This window comes from Syngnathoides biaculeatus, chromosome 23, assembly GCF_019802595.1.
Source record: "Syngnathoides biaculeatus isolate LvHL_M chromosome 23, ASM1980259v1, whole genome shotgun sequence".
In the NCBI taxonomy this organism is placed as follows: Eukaryota; Metazoa; Chordata; class Actinopteri; order Syngnathiformes; family Syngnathidae; genus Syngnathoides; species Syngnathoides biaculeatus.
Window position 1 is genome coordinate 10,763,913 of NC_084662.1, and position 16,853 is coordinate 10,780,765.

Sequence of the window (16,853 nt, forward strand, 5' to 3'; positions counted from 1 at the left end):
GTTGCATCTTCCAAAATCGGATCCCTTCTTTGTGTTTATTGTGCCTCGAGAGGAGACGCTCCATTGCTTTTAAATCCACAACCTTTGTGTATCTCACGCCTGAAAGTGTAAATTGTTCACATCAATCCCGTCAACTACTGCTTCCCGTCCAATTTCTTTCTTGAGTTCAAAATGAGCCATTGAGGATCTTTTTTTTTTTCCCCCCCCCCCCAACATTCAAAGCAAACGTGTTGAAGTCGCCATCCTTGATCAGTTTATTCTCGACTCTCCAAAAGTAATGGAGTCGTTAATCTGCAAGAGAATGGCTGATGTTTCCCGCGAGTGTGTTGATAAGGTGATTGCGTCATTTACAGTGGCTAAAACATTACATGGCGATACATAAATCATCTATATTGTATTAGCTACAAACACGCTGATGTTAGATGGACCAACTGTACCATTTTTTTAACTTGAGGTGCAGGGCAATGCTTGCATTGTGACTCAAATGGCAACAAAAGAAAATCTATTCAATTAGCTAAAAGTGTAACTGATTTTTAATAACATTTGTGTTTCTTTAATGCTCCTCACTCCATCCTTTTGGCTCAGGCTAGTTCCTGGTTTTTGACTGATGAAATGAGGCACAAACATACAAGACTTGTTGGGGGATTCTTGCTTGTGCTGCTCTTTTACAAGCATCCATCCATTTTCTTAGCCGCTTATCCGCACAAGGGTCGCGGGCAGTGCTGGAGCCTATCCTGGCTGGCAACGGGCAGGAGGCGGGGTACACCTTGAACTGGTCGCCAGCCAATCGCAGGGGACATCGAGACATACGGCCACACTCACAATCACACCTTGGGACAATTTAGAGTTTAGTTTAGAGACCTACGCTTTCCACCGTGCCGCCCTTGTAGAAACATTTGGTAAATTCTTATAATGTGGTTGGTAGAAAAATAAAATAAAGATGAGGCCTTGTCACTGAATACTGAAATTTGGTGGCGTCAAACGAGGGCACGAACTTTGCTGCCGTCATTCCTTCGTTTACTCGATGGCTGCAGGTTCGGGTTAAGCCCGTCGTGGACGCCGCTCAGCGAGCAGTGGCGCCTTTGAACGGCTCAGCTGTACTTCACGCCTCCAAATAAAAGACGTGCATTACTCAATTGCGGGTGACTCGGATGACAAAGGGCAGGGGGGAAAAAAAAAAAAAGAAGTTGTTGCCTCCGGGTGCTTCTCAGCAACTCAACACCGAAACTGACAGTTTGGTTTGAGAAATGATGGGAACACCAACAGACCTGCAAACTAATCTGCAAAGGGATAAAAATGAGAAGTCACTAAACAAAGGAAGTTATACTGCATCCGTTGTAATATTTTTGCATATATTTACTGGGTGGGCCACAAGTAGGTAGAAATTACAAATGATAGAAAGGAAGGAAACTGGCGGCCCGGGGGCCATTTGCAGCCCGCGAGACGACATTTTGTGGCCCGCACCTTAATATGAAAGTTTAACAGTAGTGTGGCATTTGAGGTTTTATGGGCAGGGTGGCAATTTTTTGCCTTATTGAGATCAAAAAAAAAATCTCCCAACAGGCCACAATCAAGGAAATCACACTTCTTTTTCACTTAACGCATAAAACAAAGGGCAAAAAAAGATGTACCCTCTTGCGGGACGGGTATGTTATCAGTTCTGTGAAGTGGTACATACCAGAGATATGTTTATTAATTAATTCTTATTCTAGAATGACACTTACGCAGTAATAATACTGATGGATTAGCATTTTGAAGACAAACTTTCTCCCTTTCTTCTCTTGGAAAACGGTCCATGTGTCCTTGAGGCAGCCATGTTGGGTCAGGAAGGAAAGGGAAATAGCTCCGTGCTAACCTTGACTTGATGAGTTATCCTCTCCTGATACCAAATTCTGGCTTCAGATTAAAACACTTAAATATTTTGATATACTGAAGGATATCATGTGTGAAAATCATGATGTCCCAAAAATGGGACGCTACCCACGAATTGATTATTTTTTTTATGGATGGCACTTTTACAGTTTTGTGTACAAAGTTGTCAAACCTACCGATCACGGTGGGGTTTATGGCTCTCAGGGACGTGATATAAACCGGATTTGATACAAGCAGAGAAACATCTTTCAGTGAGTGGAGAGTTTTATTAGTAGTTTTGCACACAAAGTCTTTACAACAGTGGCCTTGATGATCTTATTTTGAGTTTAAAAAAAGAGAACAGAAATACATTTGAGAAGATCATGAGGTCATTTGAGAGGAAGGAAAGAAGAATGGAGGAAATATGGTGAAAAGAAGTAAAGGTAATGAAGAGATAATTAGGGATGAAGTAAGGAAAGAAGGATCCATTGAAGAATGGAGGGAACGAGGCAAGGAAATATGAATGCTGTACGTCATCAAAAGGCAAGAAACCTCACAATTGTTCAAAAAGACATACAGAATCCAAACGCAACGACGGGCAAAGAAGAAGAAATCAGATAGCGGTGAAAAGAAGTGCGAGAAACCAAAAAAATACAAGAAAATGTTGGCTCTGGTTGCAGAAGATGGCGTGAAATTGGTGCACCTGCTGATTTCCAGGCACGTCTGCCAACCTTTTGACTCGAGTGAAACTGGCCGACCGCCAGAGGGGAACTCGGTTGACTCCTCCTGACGCAAAGGCTGGAAAACGCTGGGAAAAGAACCCCCCCGCAAGCAAAATAGATGACTAAGCCGTGAGAAGGCGAGAGAGTTGAGCCGGGTCTCTGAGAACCTAAAACTGGTCCGACGACACCGAGGGCCTTTTCGCTTGCACAAACACATCGTTCAGAAGGTGACACTTGTCCTCGTTTGATGTTTGGCAAACCGGCTGCGTTTCGCGTGGAAAACCGTAAAATGGCTTAAGTGGAGGTAAGCTGGTGGGCTCATAACTAATAAAAAGTGTATTTGTGGAGAGGAGTCCGATGGCCGGTCTTGACCCTCCGAGGTACAGCACACCGCTGACCCTCAGGTAAACCCGGACCGTCCCTCACATGATCCACCGTATCATTGGCAGCATACGCAGTTCAAAGCATCCTCTGGGCAAAAACGTTCTTCTCAAATCCATAATCTCTAAAATTGATCAACTGGACAGATAAATATAAAATGGAATAATGCAACCCATGTCTGCTAACACCTGCGATTGGCTGGCAACCGGTTCAGGGTGTACCCCGGTTAGGGTTAGCAGTCCGTTGTCAGTTATCTTGTAAAATTGTGACGTGAAGTTTGTCTTTTGTGGGCAAAACCTCCCATATTTTATTGTAATGACTTTTCCTGTCACACGTGTCCAGCCTCACGTCCTCAAGGCCTCCTCATCAATCCATCGCCGTAGCTCGTGGATGCTTCTCGAGCTCACCTTCAGACCTTTCAAAGGGTCACAATCGGTACCAAAAAGCTATCCCAGCATGGCTCGGTCACGCATTAGAAAGGCTCCCGGCCCTCGGACTCTCCAGCGCCCAACTGGAGGCCCCGGGTTAATTATCACATGCGTGGGGGTGGGAGACAGCGCAGGACAGCCTATGGCGAAACCTCTGACTCCCCACGGAGAGCCCAACTCACTCCCTCGGTTCCTGTGGTCACCCCCCCCCCCCCCAAAAAAAAAGTTCTCCCTGGATGTAAAGTAGCTTCTCTTATCAGATGGTTGTGAATTGTTCAGTCTAAAAATATACATTACACAGAGGCTGTAATTTGCAATTCGTTTATTTGCCTCACATTGCTCTGACATGAAAATAAAAATACACACGCGGGTTAGAGGAAAGGGAGGCACAATAATAGCATGTCAGTGATACCAAAAAAAAAAAAAAAAAAAAATGAAAATCCACTTTTTGTGTCGACAGTTGTTTGAACAAACACAATATATTCAGGACACTTCCACAAGAAGCATAATAAACGTCCAGTTCTGATCGAGAATATAATACATGGAAGGTTATTATAAACTGGAGTGCAAAATATGATTTATTTTTGCATTGGGCGCAAGCATGTGACAATGCGTCAGTAAATGGAAAATTATTGGTGTTAATAAGCTGAAATTTTATTTCCTTTGGGAAGCTTCGTAATAAATCATATCGAACCCATTTTGTTGTTGTTTTTTTAAAGATTTCGTGGACAAAAGATAATTTTGAAGGTAAAATATGTATCCTTTTTAAATATTAAAAAAATGTCTCTGGTCACGTATTGAGTTGTAAGCGAGACATGGTACAATCTGTTAAACTCAAAAGTGGGTTTACTTCACATTTCTTACAAAATGGATCCATCCCTTCTATTTTTCTTTTTTCTCCATTATTAACATATCTTCTAAGATTTTTTTTTCCACCAATCCCCTTTTAGCTACTACATTTAGATGCCATTTTGTCCATGACTCAGTTCAATTTGTTGTCAATCCATCCATTCCCTTTGCCACTTATCCTCACGACGGTCACAGGGAGTGCTGGTGCCTATCCCGGCTGTCAACAGGCAGGAGGCGGGGTACACCCTGAACTGGTCGCCAGCCAATCGCAGGGCGCATAGGCACGAAACAGCCGCACTCACAATCACACCTATGGGCAATTTAGAGCGTCCAATTAATGTTGCATGTTTTCGGGATGTGGGACCCACCCAGGCACAGGCCGGGATTGAATTTGGGTCCTCAGAACTGTGAGGCCAACGCTTTACCAGCTGAGTCGACATGCCGCCCAATTTGTTGTCAATAATATATAATAACCAATCAAATGCAGGGACAATTGCATGCATGTAATAACACGACTAGGCTATTACACATTTATATGCTTTTCCCAGTTACAACGGCCCTCTGGGGCTAACCTGCGACAAAAATAAAATAATTAGTCCGTGTGCCCTGATCTTGAGATCTCAACTGATTGTCATCGGGAGAGCTGACTGCGCTCCTGTAACCGCTTTGCTGTTTCTCAAACCAGCAACGCAGTTCACGCGTTCCTTTTCGCAACATTGCAAAAAAAAAAAAAAGTCACCGTCGTGTAATTAATGCACCAAAAACCAGTCAGGCCAGCATCCTTCCGCACTCAAGCAAGAATGTGCCACTTCTCTTTTTTTTTTTTACGCAGCACAACCAAACGCGGCCGGTAATGCGGCGCTTCTCGACGCTCGTGTTATGAAACTGACCCCCTCTGTCTCACCGCATATAAATATGAGTATGCAAATATCATTTGCATCTTGTCTCTGTACACCACAATAGCAGAACATCTGCGCATTTACATGGGGTGCGTGGATTTAAGACGGTAGCTGACATACGAGGTTTCAAATGTCACGCCGCGAGCTAGTTTGCTGACGAGCATAAGAATACGTGGTTATGCAATAAGGCAATCTGGGTTGATTAATTACTAGTTTTCATTTAACTTCTTCGGGACTCGTTATGTGATTATTTCTTCTGTGTTAGTGATGGCGCGTTCCGACTTATGCAAATTCAGGTTTGCCGTGGAAGCAAAAGTCCCTCATAAACTGGAAAAGATTAAATCTGATCAAACTTGTCATGATCTTAGAATTGTTTTTATACATGTAAACGCCTACAACGCATATTGATGGAAAGCGGTTTGAAAATGTATTCAATGTCACTTTTATATGCTCGTCGTCTTCACTAGTGAGATGATTAAGTAGTAAAAATAAGGTTGACGACTTAACTGACTGTCTTGTAACTTTTGAAATGTTTTCCTACAATTTGACATTTTTGCACACTAGTAGGACAGGTTACTAGTGAGGTAAAACTGTCCACTAGTTCAGTGATTTCCAACCATATTTTACAATTGAAAAAAATCCCACAGCACACCAACAAAAGTAAATATCACCAAAAATGGATCGATTAATTACTGTATGTATTTCCTCCGCTCTAATAGAAGAGGATTTTTTTTTGTTCTGTCTGTCATTGTGCCTCGTTGGCATAAATAGATGAATAAAGATAGGTTATTTCTTGGAATAAATGTTTTTTTTTTTTTTTTAAGATAACTTCCCACGGCACACCTGAAGAGCGCTCACGGCGCACTAATGTACCCCGGCGCACCATTTGGGAATCACGGCACTAGTTGACATCTGCGCTACTAGTACCTTTTTTTTCTGACTTGAGACGAAAATTTGCAGAATTTTATAATGTGACTGTGGCGACTATATTATATCTTACAAGTGAGGACAGCAAGTGTACTAGTACATGGTTATCAAGGATAGTGGAGAAATGCTTTCCACACGTATTGCCTTTTCAGGGTTTTTGGCGATAGCGCCATTTTGTAGCGAGTAACTTATTTACACGTTTTCCAACGTAAGGGGTCAACCAGAAGAACCACTGGCATCATAGTGGTTGACGTATCTGCGTATTCCCATGTAAACAAAACTGCAGTCCTTGGTAGGGGCTCCAGAACTTTCTCCCGATTCAGTTTTATCGAATGTCACTTCCATTCAGACTCTTTTCCAGACCAAAGCTGCGCATAAATTAAGGATTTGTGTCCACAACCCACAGGGTCGACAGTCCCGGTCAGCTCAGACGAAGCAGAAGAACTTCTTCCAGCTGCACCTGGAGAAGGCCTTGGCGCGCCTGTCCGATGACCGCCTTTTCTTGGCCTGCCGCGCCTTGTTCTTGATGGCGGCGAAAATGGCGGCGTCAAACGCCTCCTTCAAGTTCTTCTGCGTGAGCGACGAACACTCCACGTAATCCGTCGCCCGGATCTTCTCCGCCAAGCCCCGCGCCCGCGAGCCGGCCACCGGCTTGACGCTGTCGCGGTCCAGGCCGATGAGCACGTTGACGTCCAGCAGGAGGTCCGACTGCGTGCCCACCAAGACGATGGGCGAGGTGGAGTTGCACGCGCGGATCTCGGGCACCCACTTCTTGGTGATGTTGTGGAAGGAGGACGGGTTGACCATGCTGAAGCACAGCAGGAAGACGTCCGTGTGCGAGTAGGACAGTGACCGGAACTCGTCAAACTCCTCCTGAAAGGCATCCAGACCGTGAGTCAGTGGGACTGTCGTCAAAAATCAGCAACAAGAGAGGTGTTCTCAAAATGTTTGGGTCCCACGACTTCGTACAAAGGAGGATTTATGACAATAATCCCTTTATAATCCTAAACCCAATTTAACATTATTACCCTGTACTGTACACAGTGCACACGCATTTCCATTGATCGCGTAGGGTATGTTCCAAAAACCACACAATAGGTGAAAATCCACTGGCCACGGGAAGACCTTTAGCTCAGCGAGGTAAGGTGGGGCAAGGCTTTTGGAAATTTTGTAGACTAGCACAAACTTTAAATGGATTCTAAAGTGCACAGGCAGGCATTGGAAAGAGGCCAGAAGAGGAGCGTTTGCGCTCACGTGTTCCACTTAAGAGGCGAGCAAAAGCATTTTGGACTTCGTTCATACCGCGATGTCAGATGTATGTGAAGCGAGTACGTTTCTTCCGCCTTGTCCCATTCGCGGTCGCCAGAGCGTGACATCGCAGATGAACGTCCATATTTGTTTGGCACAGTTTTTACGCCGGATGCCCTTCCTGATGCGACGCCTCTCGGGTAGTGGAGGCCCCAGTGGGATACGAACTCATGACCCCTGGTTTTCCAAACCACTGAGTTACGGGGCCTCTAAAGTCAGACGTCGATGTCAGGTGTATGTAATATATCATTATCTTATTGCTCAATTCACTGCCCAATCGCTATGTAACATGGATATTTGAATTCAACATCCGTCAATGGCACTGAATGAGTTAACTCGTTTATGATATTTGTTTTATTGTTATCCAGTTCCCCTTTTTTTATTTATTTATTTTTTTCGAATCTGTGCACAGATTCCACTTTGAGAATCTCTGCATCTTAAAAATATGTAAAAGTCACGAGCCCCCACCTCTGTAGCCGTTGTCGCGCAAAAGGGAAATTGTTAGCAGCAAAGAGCGACATGATTGTCACGATTAATACACACACCAGGAAGGGTAATCAAAAATATTGATATGAATTCAAGGTACAAGGTTCTATAATGGTACAAACAAGGTGTCATATTCACCATTTATGTTCTAATAATTATCTAAACAATGTGAATATTGGCTACTGATAAATCTCTCAAGGAGACTTATTAATGTTTTGAGACTAACAAATAATATTATTCAATGAAAACTGACTAAAGTGACATTTTGTCTTCGTCTTACCTGTCCTGCAGTGTCCACCAGACGAACTCGAACTGGGGATCCATCGACTTGGACCTGACCTGTTGGGCACAAATGTTTTTCCTTGAGCGAGATTATACATTACTGCGGCGATAAGAACAAATGTGTGATTTTGTAATCGTTCCTAAACGGAAATAACATTTCCTGGTCGACTCACAAAATAAAAACAGTAAAAAAAAAAAAAATCCAACATTTTGTGATTTATTAATCGATTGTGAGAAATATTAAAAAATAAATGTGGATGATCTCGTATTGTTGAATTACATGTACACTACATGTCAACAACACATCTTTAAAAGATTAAAGAACTTTTATCCTTTTATGTTTCATCCTCATCTTTCATGTAAAACGTTACACTGCTGTTTGATATATTTGTACTTGTTTAATTAGTAATATAATACATATATATTATTCCCCATATGAGTGAGTTCATTTCAAGAGAGAAATCTATCTCACCCGAGAAGACGTCAAAACCGGTCTGCTTGTAGTCCACCGGGTATCCGTTGGAGGTGTAGCTGACGATCATGCTGGTCTTGCCCACGGCGCCGTCGCCCACCAGCATGCAGACGATGACGCCGGGCTCCAGCTCGTCATCCCGGGTCAGCCCGTAGGCGGAGGGCACCCGGGACTCGTGGTCAAAGTATTCCTCCATGTGAGGTGGCATGTCGGGCTGCGGACTCTTTGCTCTCTCACCGCCCCGGCGCGACTCTTCCCATCGCTGCCTTGCCGGCTACTGTAGTCTGACTAGTTCCAGGCGGGCGTTTTGTTTTTTATGATTGTTTTTTTTTTTTTTTTTTTTTTAAAAACATCAGCGTACGCTCAGTCATCTTCTCATTTGCATAGCCACGCCCACAGAGAGCAAAGCCAAAGCTCGTTTCGATAACGCCGCCCAGCGTCGGAAAGGAGAACTGCATTAAGCATAATTACATGAAACCCGTCACATGATATGCCTCTCGTTTACGTCGCTGTCTAGTCAGTTTCGGAATTAACTATTATACGACGTGTTAATAGTTTATTATGCTGTATGATCGTAATAATGTTACAAGTTTGCTAATGAAACTACGAAGTGCCTCGATGAGTCCTTTTTTTATGGGAGCTAGCTGCTGGCTAGCTATGGCGCTGCTCATCAGTCATACCGCTGTCGAAGCGGACTATTTTTGAATATACGACTTTAAAATGTAAAATTATTTTATCTCACTAACGTTTGGAATATACTACTGTTATGCTTGAAAACAGACGAAGAAGAAAGAAGAGTCTCGGTGAGTCAAGTCGAAAGGAGCTAGCTGCCAGCTAACTAGGGGGTTAGTTGCACAGTCATGTTGTCGACGAGCTTTATTCTCCTCTGACTTGAATTGGAAAAGGAGTAAAAGCGTGAATATGGCTTCGATACTGGACGAGTACGAGGACTCGCAAAAGAGCAGGCAGAGCGCGTCGCAACACAGCCGCCTGGCGAGCGCCAACATCGGCATAACCCACTCAGGTGAGCCGGGGAAGCAACCCTGAGCTGATTATTGGAGGTGTCGAGTCCGTGGTGATGCTGTTTGATAATAACAACCAGTGTTTCTCTAAGGCTTCGTCAATGTGCGCCTCGAGGAGGAAAAGCCAATTTTCAATAAGCAGAGGATCGATTTCACGCCCCCCGAGAGGATCAATCACCTGGCTGTCTGCAACAATCAGCTATGCATGAGTCTGGGGAAGGACACCCTGCTGAGGCACGTAGCAATCACAAACCGAAAAGTCAGACTATCACCCCAATTGATGGATGTTTATTGGGGTCTTTCAGGGGAGTTGTTGGAAGATGAAAGAGGCTAATTGAAATGTTTGCATGCTCCTTTTTTTTTTTTTTTTTTTTTTTTTTGGTCTTTGCAGAATTGATTTGGCTAAACCTGATCAGCCCAATCAAATTGAGATAGGAAGGAAAGATGACAGCAAAGTGTACAAACTCTTCCTGGATCCCACAGGTAAGAAAATCACTTGACCATCCACATTAAATGCTGTACAAAACTTTATTTTTGAAGTATGGGTCTTCCACAAAAAAACATTTGAGAGTATATTAATTGGGTAATATAATTATTTTCCAAAAAATAATTCTTGTTTTTAAGCAGATGAACTCATGAAATTATGGGATGTAGTCTGGCAGAAGTATTTTTTTTTAATGCTCCTATATTTTTTTCTGGGGCAGGGGTCAAATTACCCTTTTTTTCAAGATTCTTGTTCCTTACGTTTGTAAAAGTACATGTATTTTTTGTATACTAGTCTCTTAATAAGATAACCTTATATCACAAAAACTACATACCGTTGCACTTTTTTTTTCATTCTCGTTCTTTGAGTGTGTAAAAGTACATTTTCTTGTCATACTTCATTTTTTTATGTAAAATTTACATTTTATCCCTCAAAACTTTATATCTTAAACTTAATTAAAAAAAAAAAAAAAATCGTTCTGACCCTTGTAGTATTCTGGAATTTAACCTAGAAAAATTTTAACCAAAAAAAATCTAAAAATTCCATCTTTTTATTGTAATATTCCAATTTCCAACTGTATTCTTTGTTTTATTCTTGCAAAGTTTCACTGTTCTCCGTCTCTTTTCAGGCTCTCACTTGCTCATCAGCATGAGCACCAGCGAGTGTTTGTACCTGAACAGGAACACGCAGAAGGTGCGCAGTCTGTCTCGCTGGCGGGGCCACCTGGTGGAGAGCGTGGGCTGGAACAAGCTGCTGTGCAACGAGACCAGCACGGGGCCCGTCCTGGTCGGCACCAGCCAAGGCGTCATCTTCGAGGCCGAGATCTCCGCCGCCGAGGGGAGCCTCTTCAACACCAACCCGGACCAGTACTTCAGACAAGTATAGAATAGTTTCTTGTAAATACATACTGTAGAATACAATACAGGCGGCACAGTGGCGCAGCTGGAAAGCGTTGGTCTCACAAGGTCTGAGGTTCAATCCCAGCCCCGCCTGTGTGGAGTATGCATGTTCTCGCCCGTGCCTGCGTGGGTTTTCTCCGGGTGGGCACGCCGGTTTCCTCCCACATCCCAAAAACATGCAACATTAATTGGACACTCTAAATTGCCCCTAGGTGTGATTGTGAGTGCAGCTGTTGGTCTCGATGTGCCCTGCGATTGTACCCCTCCTCCTGCCTGTTGACAGCTGGGATAGGCTCCAGCACTCCCCGTGACCCTCGTGAGGATAAGCGGCTAAGAAAATGGATGGATGGAAGAATATAATACAGTTAACTCTATATTGCAGGGGACAAACACTTGCATCAGGTGAAACGCAACGATATAAGGAGATCATATATAAAGAAACTTCATCTACATTTAACCTTCAAACAAGCTTTAAACGTTTAAACTTTTTAAATCGCAGGATTAAAGTAATGCCACATGTAATTCCTCACTCATATTTAGTTTTCTAAATAAGAGGCAAAGAATGCTTGCTTCAAGCTAGTTTTTCGAGTTTCCTAGTTTATAAAATAAAATATTTCAGTTGAACAGATATATTCATCCATCCATCCATTTTCTTTGCCACTTATCCTCACAAGGTTCGCGGGGAGTGCCGCAGCCTATCCCAGCTGTCAACAGGCGGGAGGCGGTGTACACCCTGAACTAGTTGCCAGCCAATCACAGGGCACATGGAGACAAACGACCAGTCGGATTCACAATCACGTCTAGGGGCAATTTTTTGAGTGACTAATTCATGTTGCATGTTTTTTGGGACGTGGGAGGAAATTGGAGTGCCGGGAGGAAACCCACGCAGGCACGGGGAGAACATGCAAACTCCACACAGGCAGGGCCAGGATCGAACCCGGGACCCCATAACTGTGAGGCTGACACTTCGCAGCTGCTCCACCTCGCTGCCCCAGATATATTTAATAAAACTGTATAATTTCGTCTATTGAAAGACATTTTAATGCTCACATCTTATGTGCAACCCTATAGAAAAGGAAAGAGAAATTAGCATAAATTTTAGAGGACTTATAAAAATCTACAATAAGAGATATGGAGCACCAACACATAAAGCATACAAGATTACTTGCAGGATCGATTAGCTCAGAACAACAAATATTAAAACATTTTAAATATAGAACAGTATTATTACGTACACTGAACTTAATTTGGATTTTTATGGAATGCAATGAAAGAAAAAAACAAAACTTAAGGTTACCCTAAACAAAATAAGTTTTTGTGATTGTTGTAGTTCACGTTAGAGGTAGTTAATCACTTTTCTGCCACCCGGAAGTATCCTGGCGGCGGTTGTTGACAAACATTATGAAATGGCTGACGGCAGCGGTTGACCTGAATATTCTTCCAGGTCCACTCCCTGGAGGAAGACGGAAAGCCAGCGCCGGTGTGCTGCCTGGAGGTGGAGCGCGGCCTGGAGAACAAGTACTTCATCATCGCCACCACCCGCAAGCGACTCTTCCAGTTTGTGGGCAGGGTGGCCGAGGGCACGGAGCAGCAGGGCTTCAGCTCCATCTTCACGCAGAACCAGGACCTGCTGCCCAGCTTCCAGGAGTTCCCGGCCAACATGGGCTACAGCGAGATCACCTTCTACACGTCCAAGCTCCGTACCTCTCCCAAGGCTTTCGCCTGGATGATGGGCAACGGGGTGTTCTACGGGCAGCTGGACTACGTCAGGCCCGACTCCCTGCTGAGCGACGTGCAGGTCATATTTAGAAGCACCTCCCACGGGAATAATGAAAATCTGTGAAAAATGGATGCAATATTAATACCCGTTGTTTTCACTGTCAGCATGCACGCCATCACGTGCTACCATACGATGGCGCTTACTACTCTCATGTTGCGTCTCATCAGGTGTGGGAGTACACGCCCGACATCGACCTGTCGTTCAACAAGCCCATCTCCATCGTGCTGACCCAGTTCCACTTCCTTCTGTTGCTGCACGACCGGGTCAAGACCATCTGCACGCTGAACGGCCAGGTAGTTTACGAGGACGTCTTTCCGGACAAGTTCGGCCCCCTCAAGAGGATGATCAAGGACCCGTCGGGTGGCCTGGTGTGGATCTACACGGAGCGGGCCGTGTTCCGCTACCACATCCAGCGGGAGTCGCGCGACGTGTGGCAGATGTACATGAGCATGAACAAGTTCGACCTGGCCAAGGAGTACTGCCGCGAGCGTCCCGAGTGCATGGACATGGTCCTGGCCAAGGAGGCCGAGCACTGCTTCCAGAACAAGCGCTACCTGGAGAGCGCCAAGTGCTACGCCCTGACTCAGAACTACTTCGAGGAGATCGCTCTCAAATTCATCGAGGCCAAGCAAGACGAGGCCCTGAAGGAGTTCTTGCTGAAGAAGCTGTCCAACCTGAAGCCGAGCGAGAGGACGCAAATCACCTTGCTCGTCACCTGGCTGTCCGAGCTGTACTTGAACCGACTGGGCAAGCTGGTGGACGACGACGACGACGACAGCAAGGAGAGCGCGCGCTTCCGGGAGACCCGCGACGAGTTCCGCAACTTCCTGAACACCTCCAAGCACCGCGAGTGCCTGTACAACAACCGCAGCACCATCTACGACCTTCTGGCCAGCCACGGCAACGTGGACGACATGGTGTACTTCTCCGTGGTCATGCAGGACTACGAGAGGGTGGTGTCGCACTACTGCCAGCACGACGACTACTGCGCCGCCCTGGACGTGCTCTCCAAGCACTGCGACGAGAAGCTCTTCTACAAGTTCTCCCCAGTGCTCATGCAGCACATCCCCGAGAGGGTGGTGGACGCCTGGATCCAAATGGGCAAGCGGCTGGACCCCAAGAAGCTCATCCCGGCGCTGATGAACTACAGCCACATGGGAAGCAGCCAGCAGATCAACGAGACGGTGCGGTACATGGAGTTCTGCGTGCACGAGCTGCGCGTCACCGAGGAGGCCATCCACAACTACCTGCTGTCGCTCTATGCCAAGTACAAGCCCGACTCGCTGCTGCTCTACCTGGAGGAGGCGGGCACGTATGCCTCGGAGATCCACTACGACCTGAAGTATGCGCTCAGGCTGTGCGCCGAGCACGGCTACCTGCGCGCTTGTGTGCTCGTGTACAGGATTATGGAGTTGTACGAGGAGGCGGTGGATCTCGCCTTACAAGTAAGTCGAGTCAGGGGATGGCGCCGGTGTCAAACTCGAGGCCCAGGGGCCAGATCCGGCCCGCCACGGGATTTTCTGTGGCCCGTGAAGGCAAACCATGTGTATGATTTTTTTTTTTTTTTTTTTTTAAATGTGTATCAAAATCTCCAACTGTCATATCTTAAATGACGATGAGAGATTGCAAGCATTTTTGTGTTTCCAAACATCAACAATAGTTGAAAAACCCATTACCCTTGATTTCTGATTCCAAAAATAGTTCATAAATTTCACATGTAAATATGATGATGCAATTAACCCTCTCTGGGCCAAATCAATTTTTGCAGAGAGAAAGATCTTGATACTTTCAGAAAATGGTACCATGTACTTACAATTTTCTATTATATTAAACCTATTGCAAATTTGCAAACCCTGCCCGGAAAGGGTTAATCATTTTTATGGTTTTTGTCACAATGGCCTTAACAAGGATGTGGCCCACGAAAAAAATGAGTTTGACACCCCTGGTGTACGGTTTTAAGATATTTGGTATTCACACGGCACTTCACTTACATTTGCGCTCCCTCGTTGAAATATTTTTGGGGGATGATGAAATTGACTTTTTTTTAATCATGCGTTCAACAGGATTAAAAAAATGTTTAGATTGACCTGATATCTTTGTTATAACTTGATTCCTTTGTTGACTAACTACCTAACTATGGAGTTCCCAAAGCAACGACCATGAAATTTTCAGTAGTTTGTCAACATAATGAAAAAAATATCATAAACTATTACAGATGTAATGTTCTTTTTTTTTTTTTTTTTAAGCACATCATCATGCAACACGTTTCCCACAGGTGGATGTGGATTTGGCCAAGAGTTGCGCGGACCTGCCCGAGGATGACGAGGAGCTGCGGAAGAAGTTGTGGCTGAAGATCGCCCGCCACGTGGTGCAGGAGGAGAAGGACGTGAAGAAGGCCATGAATTGCCTGTCCAGCTGCGACCTGCTCAAGATCGAGGACATCCTGCCTTTCTTTCCCGACTTTGTCACCATTGACCACTTTAAGGTGGGTAATAAGGGTTTCACCACGTCTTTGTACCATTTTAGAGTAAACCGGCCCCCGTGTAACCTAGCGGGATATCTTTCATCAGAATTGCACGTTCCCCAAGCGCATCTGAGGACCATTTCCTTCGTAACATTGACTTTTCCAAGCGCACGCTATTGACAACCGGCATTGCTTGTGGGATAATACAGCGAGGGGGCCGTGTCAAGCCAGGGGCCAAGACAATGCGGCTATCGGATTGGCTATTATTGTACTAGTGATTGACTGGTCGGAAAGGTCCATTACTCAAGTATGAGTTGAGTGAAACTGGCTGACTGAAGCGGTGACCGTATCCATGTATAAATTTACGTCTGTATTAGACTGCCCCCAAGTGGGTAAGGTGTGCACACCAAAGGGAGCAACACATTCAAGCAGATTGATTAATTCTTTGCGTTCTTTTTAAGTAAGTCATTTTACTGTATTGGTCACTAAAATTAAACCCTTCCACTATATGTCCTTTTTTTTGTGATATTTTTTGTTTAGTGGTGTACCATTCATTTTTTTTCCTCTTCTGTATATAAATTATGTGCTTACAGTTTTGGAAACGCTGCGTTAAAACATGAGCTTACCTGACGGTCTGTTTGAGGCTTTCAGGAGGCCATCTGCAGCTCCCTGGAGGAATACAACAAGCACATCGAGGAGCTGAAGCAGGAAATGGAAGAGGCCACCGAGAGCGCCAAACGCATCCGAGAGGATATCCAGGAAATGCGGAACAAGTACGGTGTGGTTGACTCGCAGGACAAGTGTTCCGCCTGTGACTTTCCGCTGCTCAACAGGCCCTTTTATTTGTTCCTGTGTGGACACATGTTCCACTCTGACTGCCTCTTGCAGGTACGCTACACAAAATGCCATCATAAGGACTATTTATTCATCTGATTTTGACATTTTCCACCCTCCAGGAAGTGACGCCGCACCTGTCGGCGTACAAGCAGAGCCGCCTGGACGAGCTGCAGAAGAAGCTTTCGGCCTCCACGCAGGCGTCCAAGTCGCGACACCGGCCCGCGCCCAACGAGGAGGGCGACGCGGCCAGCCTCGGCAAGGGCGCCGCCAGTCGCGAGCAGATGAAATCTGACCTGGACGACATAGTCGCGTCAGAGTGCGTTTACTGCGGCGAGCTGATGATCAGGTCTGTGGACAAGCCGTTCATCGATCCGCTGAAGTTTGAAGAGGATAAATCCAGCTGGTTGTGAATGTGACTGACTTGGGTCAGATTTGTCCGCTTTCCTGTTTGTTCCTGATCCCGAGACCACGGCTGAGCGTCATATTTTTCTTTTGGAAGCCAATTTACAATATTTTTTACACGTCTGAATCACATACGTTTGTTTAAAATCATGCTACAGTTTCCAAAACATTCTCACATCCCAATGGAATGTTACAAATTTGGTAGTAAATATGGATTATTATTGCTTTATACAATGTTCTTTTGTGCAGAGACATAGCCTGCACTTAAATGTCCAATGCTTAAAATTTCCTTGTCTGTGTCAGTCTCAACAAAACCATGCATAAGAATAAATATGAATGGTTCGTCAAGTGGCTCTTGGT

At 44.9% G+C, this 16,853-nt stretch overlaps 2 protein-coding genes across 3 annotated transcripts; one reads left to right on the top strand and one right to left on the bottom strand.

Annotated features, from left to right (window-relative positions):
- Positions 1-4,957: 4,957 nt before the first annotated feature.
- Positions 4,958-8,882, bottom strand: rhov (ras homolog family member V). Its single transcript, XM_061813049.1, has 3 exons — positions 8,606-8,882; positions 8,132-8,190; positions 4,958-6,930 (listed from the first exon to the last, which is right to left on the bottom strand). The coding sequence occupies exons 1-3, from the start codon at positions 8,811-8,813 to the stop codon at positions 6,484-6,486; spliced, it is 714 nt and encodes a 237-aa protein (XP_061669033.1). The 5' UTR covers positions 8,814-8,882; the 3' UTR covers positions 4,958-6,483.
- A 145-nt stretch (positions 8,883-9,027) lies between these two features.
- vps18 (VPS18 core subunit of CORVET and HOPS complexes) lies at positions 9,028-16,844 on the top strand. 2 transcript variants are annotated; one of them, XM_061812759.1, is made up of 10 exons: positions 9,028-9,408; positions 9,511-9,629; positions 9,720-9,861; positions 10,019-10,110; positions 10,740-10,990; positions 12,455-12,808; positions 12,958-14,235; positions 15,066-15,275; positions 15,906-16,142; positions 16,211-16,844. In XM_061812759.1, exons 2-10 carry the CDS (start codon positions 9,527-9,529, stop codon positions 16,499-16,501), a joined length of 2,958 nt encoding a protein of 985 aa, XP_061668743.1. In that variant the 5' UTR covers positions 9,028-9,408; positions 9,511-9,526; the 3' UTR covers positions 16,502-16,844. The 2 variants fall into 2 exon arrangements, with proteins under 2 accessions (XP_061668743.1, XP_061668744.1); XM_061812760.1 differs by having other exon boundaries at positions 9,028-9,629; positions 15,906-16,027; positions 16,211-16,350.
- The last annotated feature ends 9 nt before the right edge of the window (positions 16,845-16,853 follow it).

What these genes read in the sequence shown, in the direction of transcription:
- rhov (XM_061813049.1), bottom strand. Translation starts at nt 8,813, where the DNA reads ATGCCACCTCACATGGAGGAATACTTTGACCACGAGTCCCGGGTGCCC. An exon ending in CGGTTTTGACGTCTTCTCGG is followed by an intron (nt 8,191 to 8,605) that starts GTGAGATAGATT and finishes TGTGCCCAACAG; the next exon opens with GTCAGGTCCAAGTCGATGGA. An exon ending in TGGTGGACACTGCAGGACAG is followed by an intron (nt 6,931 to 8,131) that starts GTAAGACGAAGA and finishes GATGCCTTTCAG; the next exon opens with GAGGAGTTTGACGAGTTCCG.
- vps18 (XM_061812759.1), top strand. Translation starts at nt 9,527, where the DNA reads ATGGCTTCGATACTGGACGAGTACGAGGACTCGCAAAAGAGCAGGCAG. An exon ending in CCCTGCTGAGCGACGTGCAG is followed by an intron (nt 12,809 to 12,957) that starts GTCATATTTAGA and finishes GCGTCTCATCAG; the next exon opens with GTGTGGGAGTACACGCCCGA. An exon ending in TCACCATTGACCACTTTAAG is followed by an intron (nt 15,276 to 15,905) that starts GTGGGTAATAAG and finishes TGAGGCTTTCAG; the next exon opens with GAGGCCATCTGCAGCTCCCT.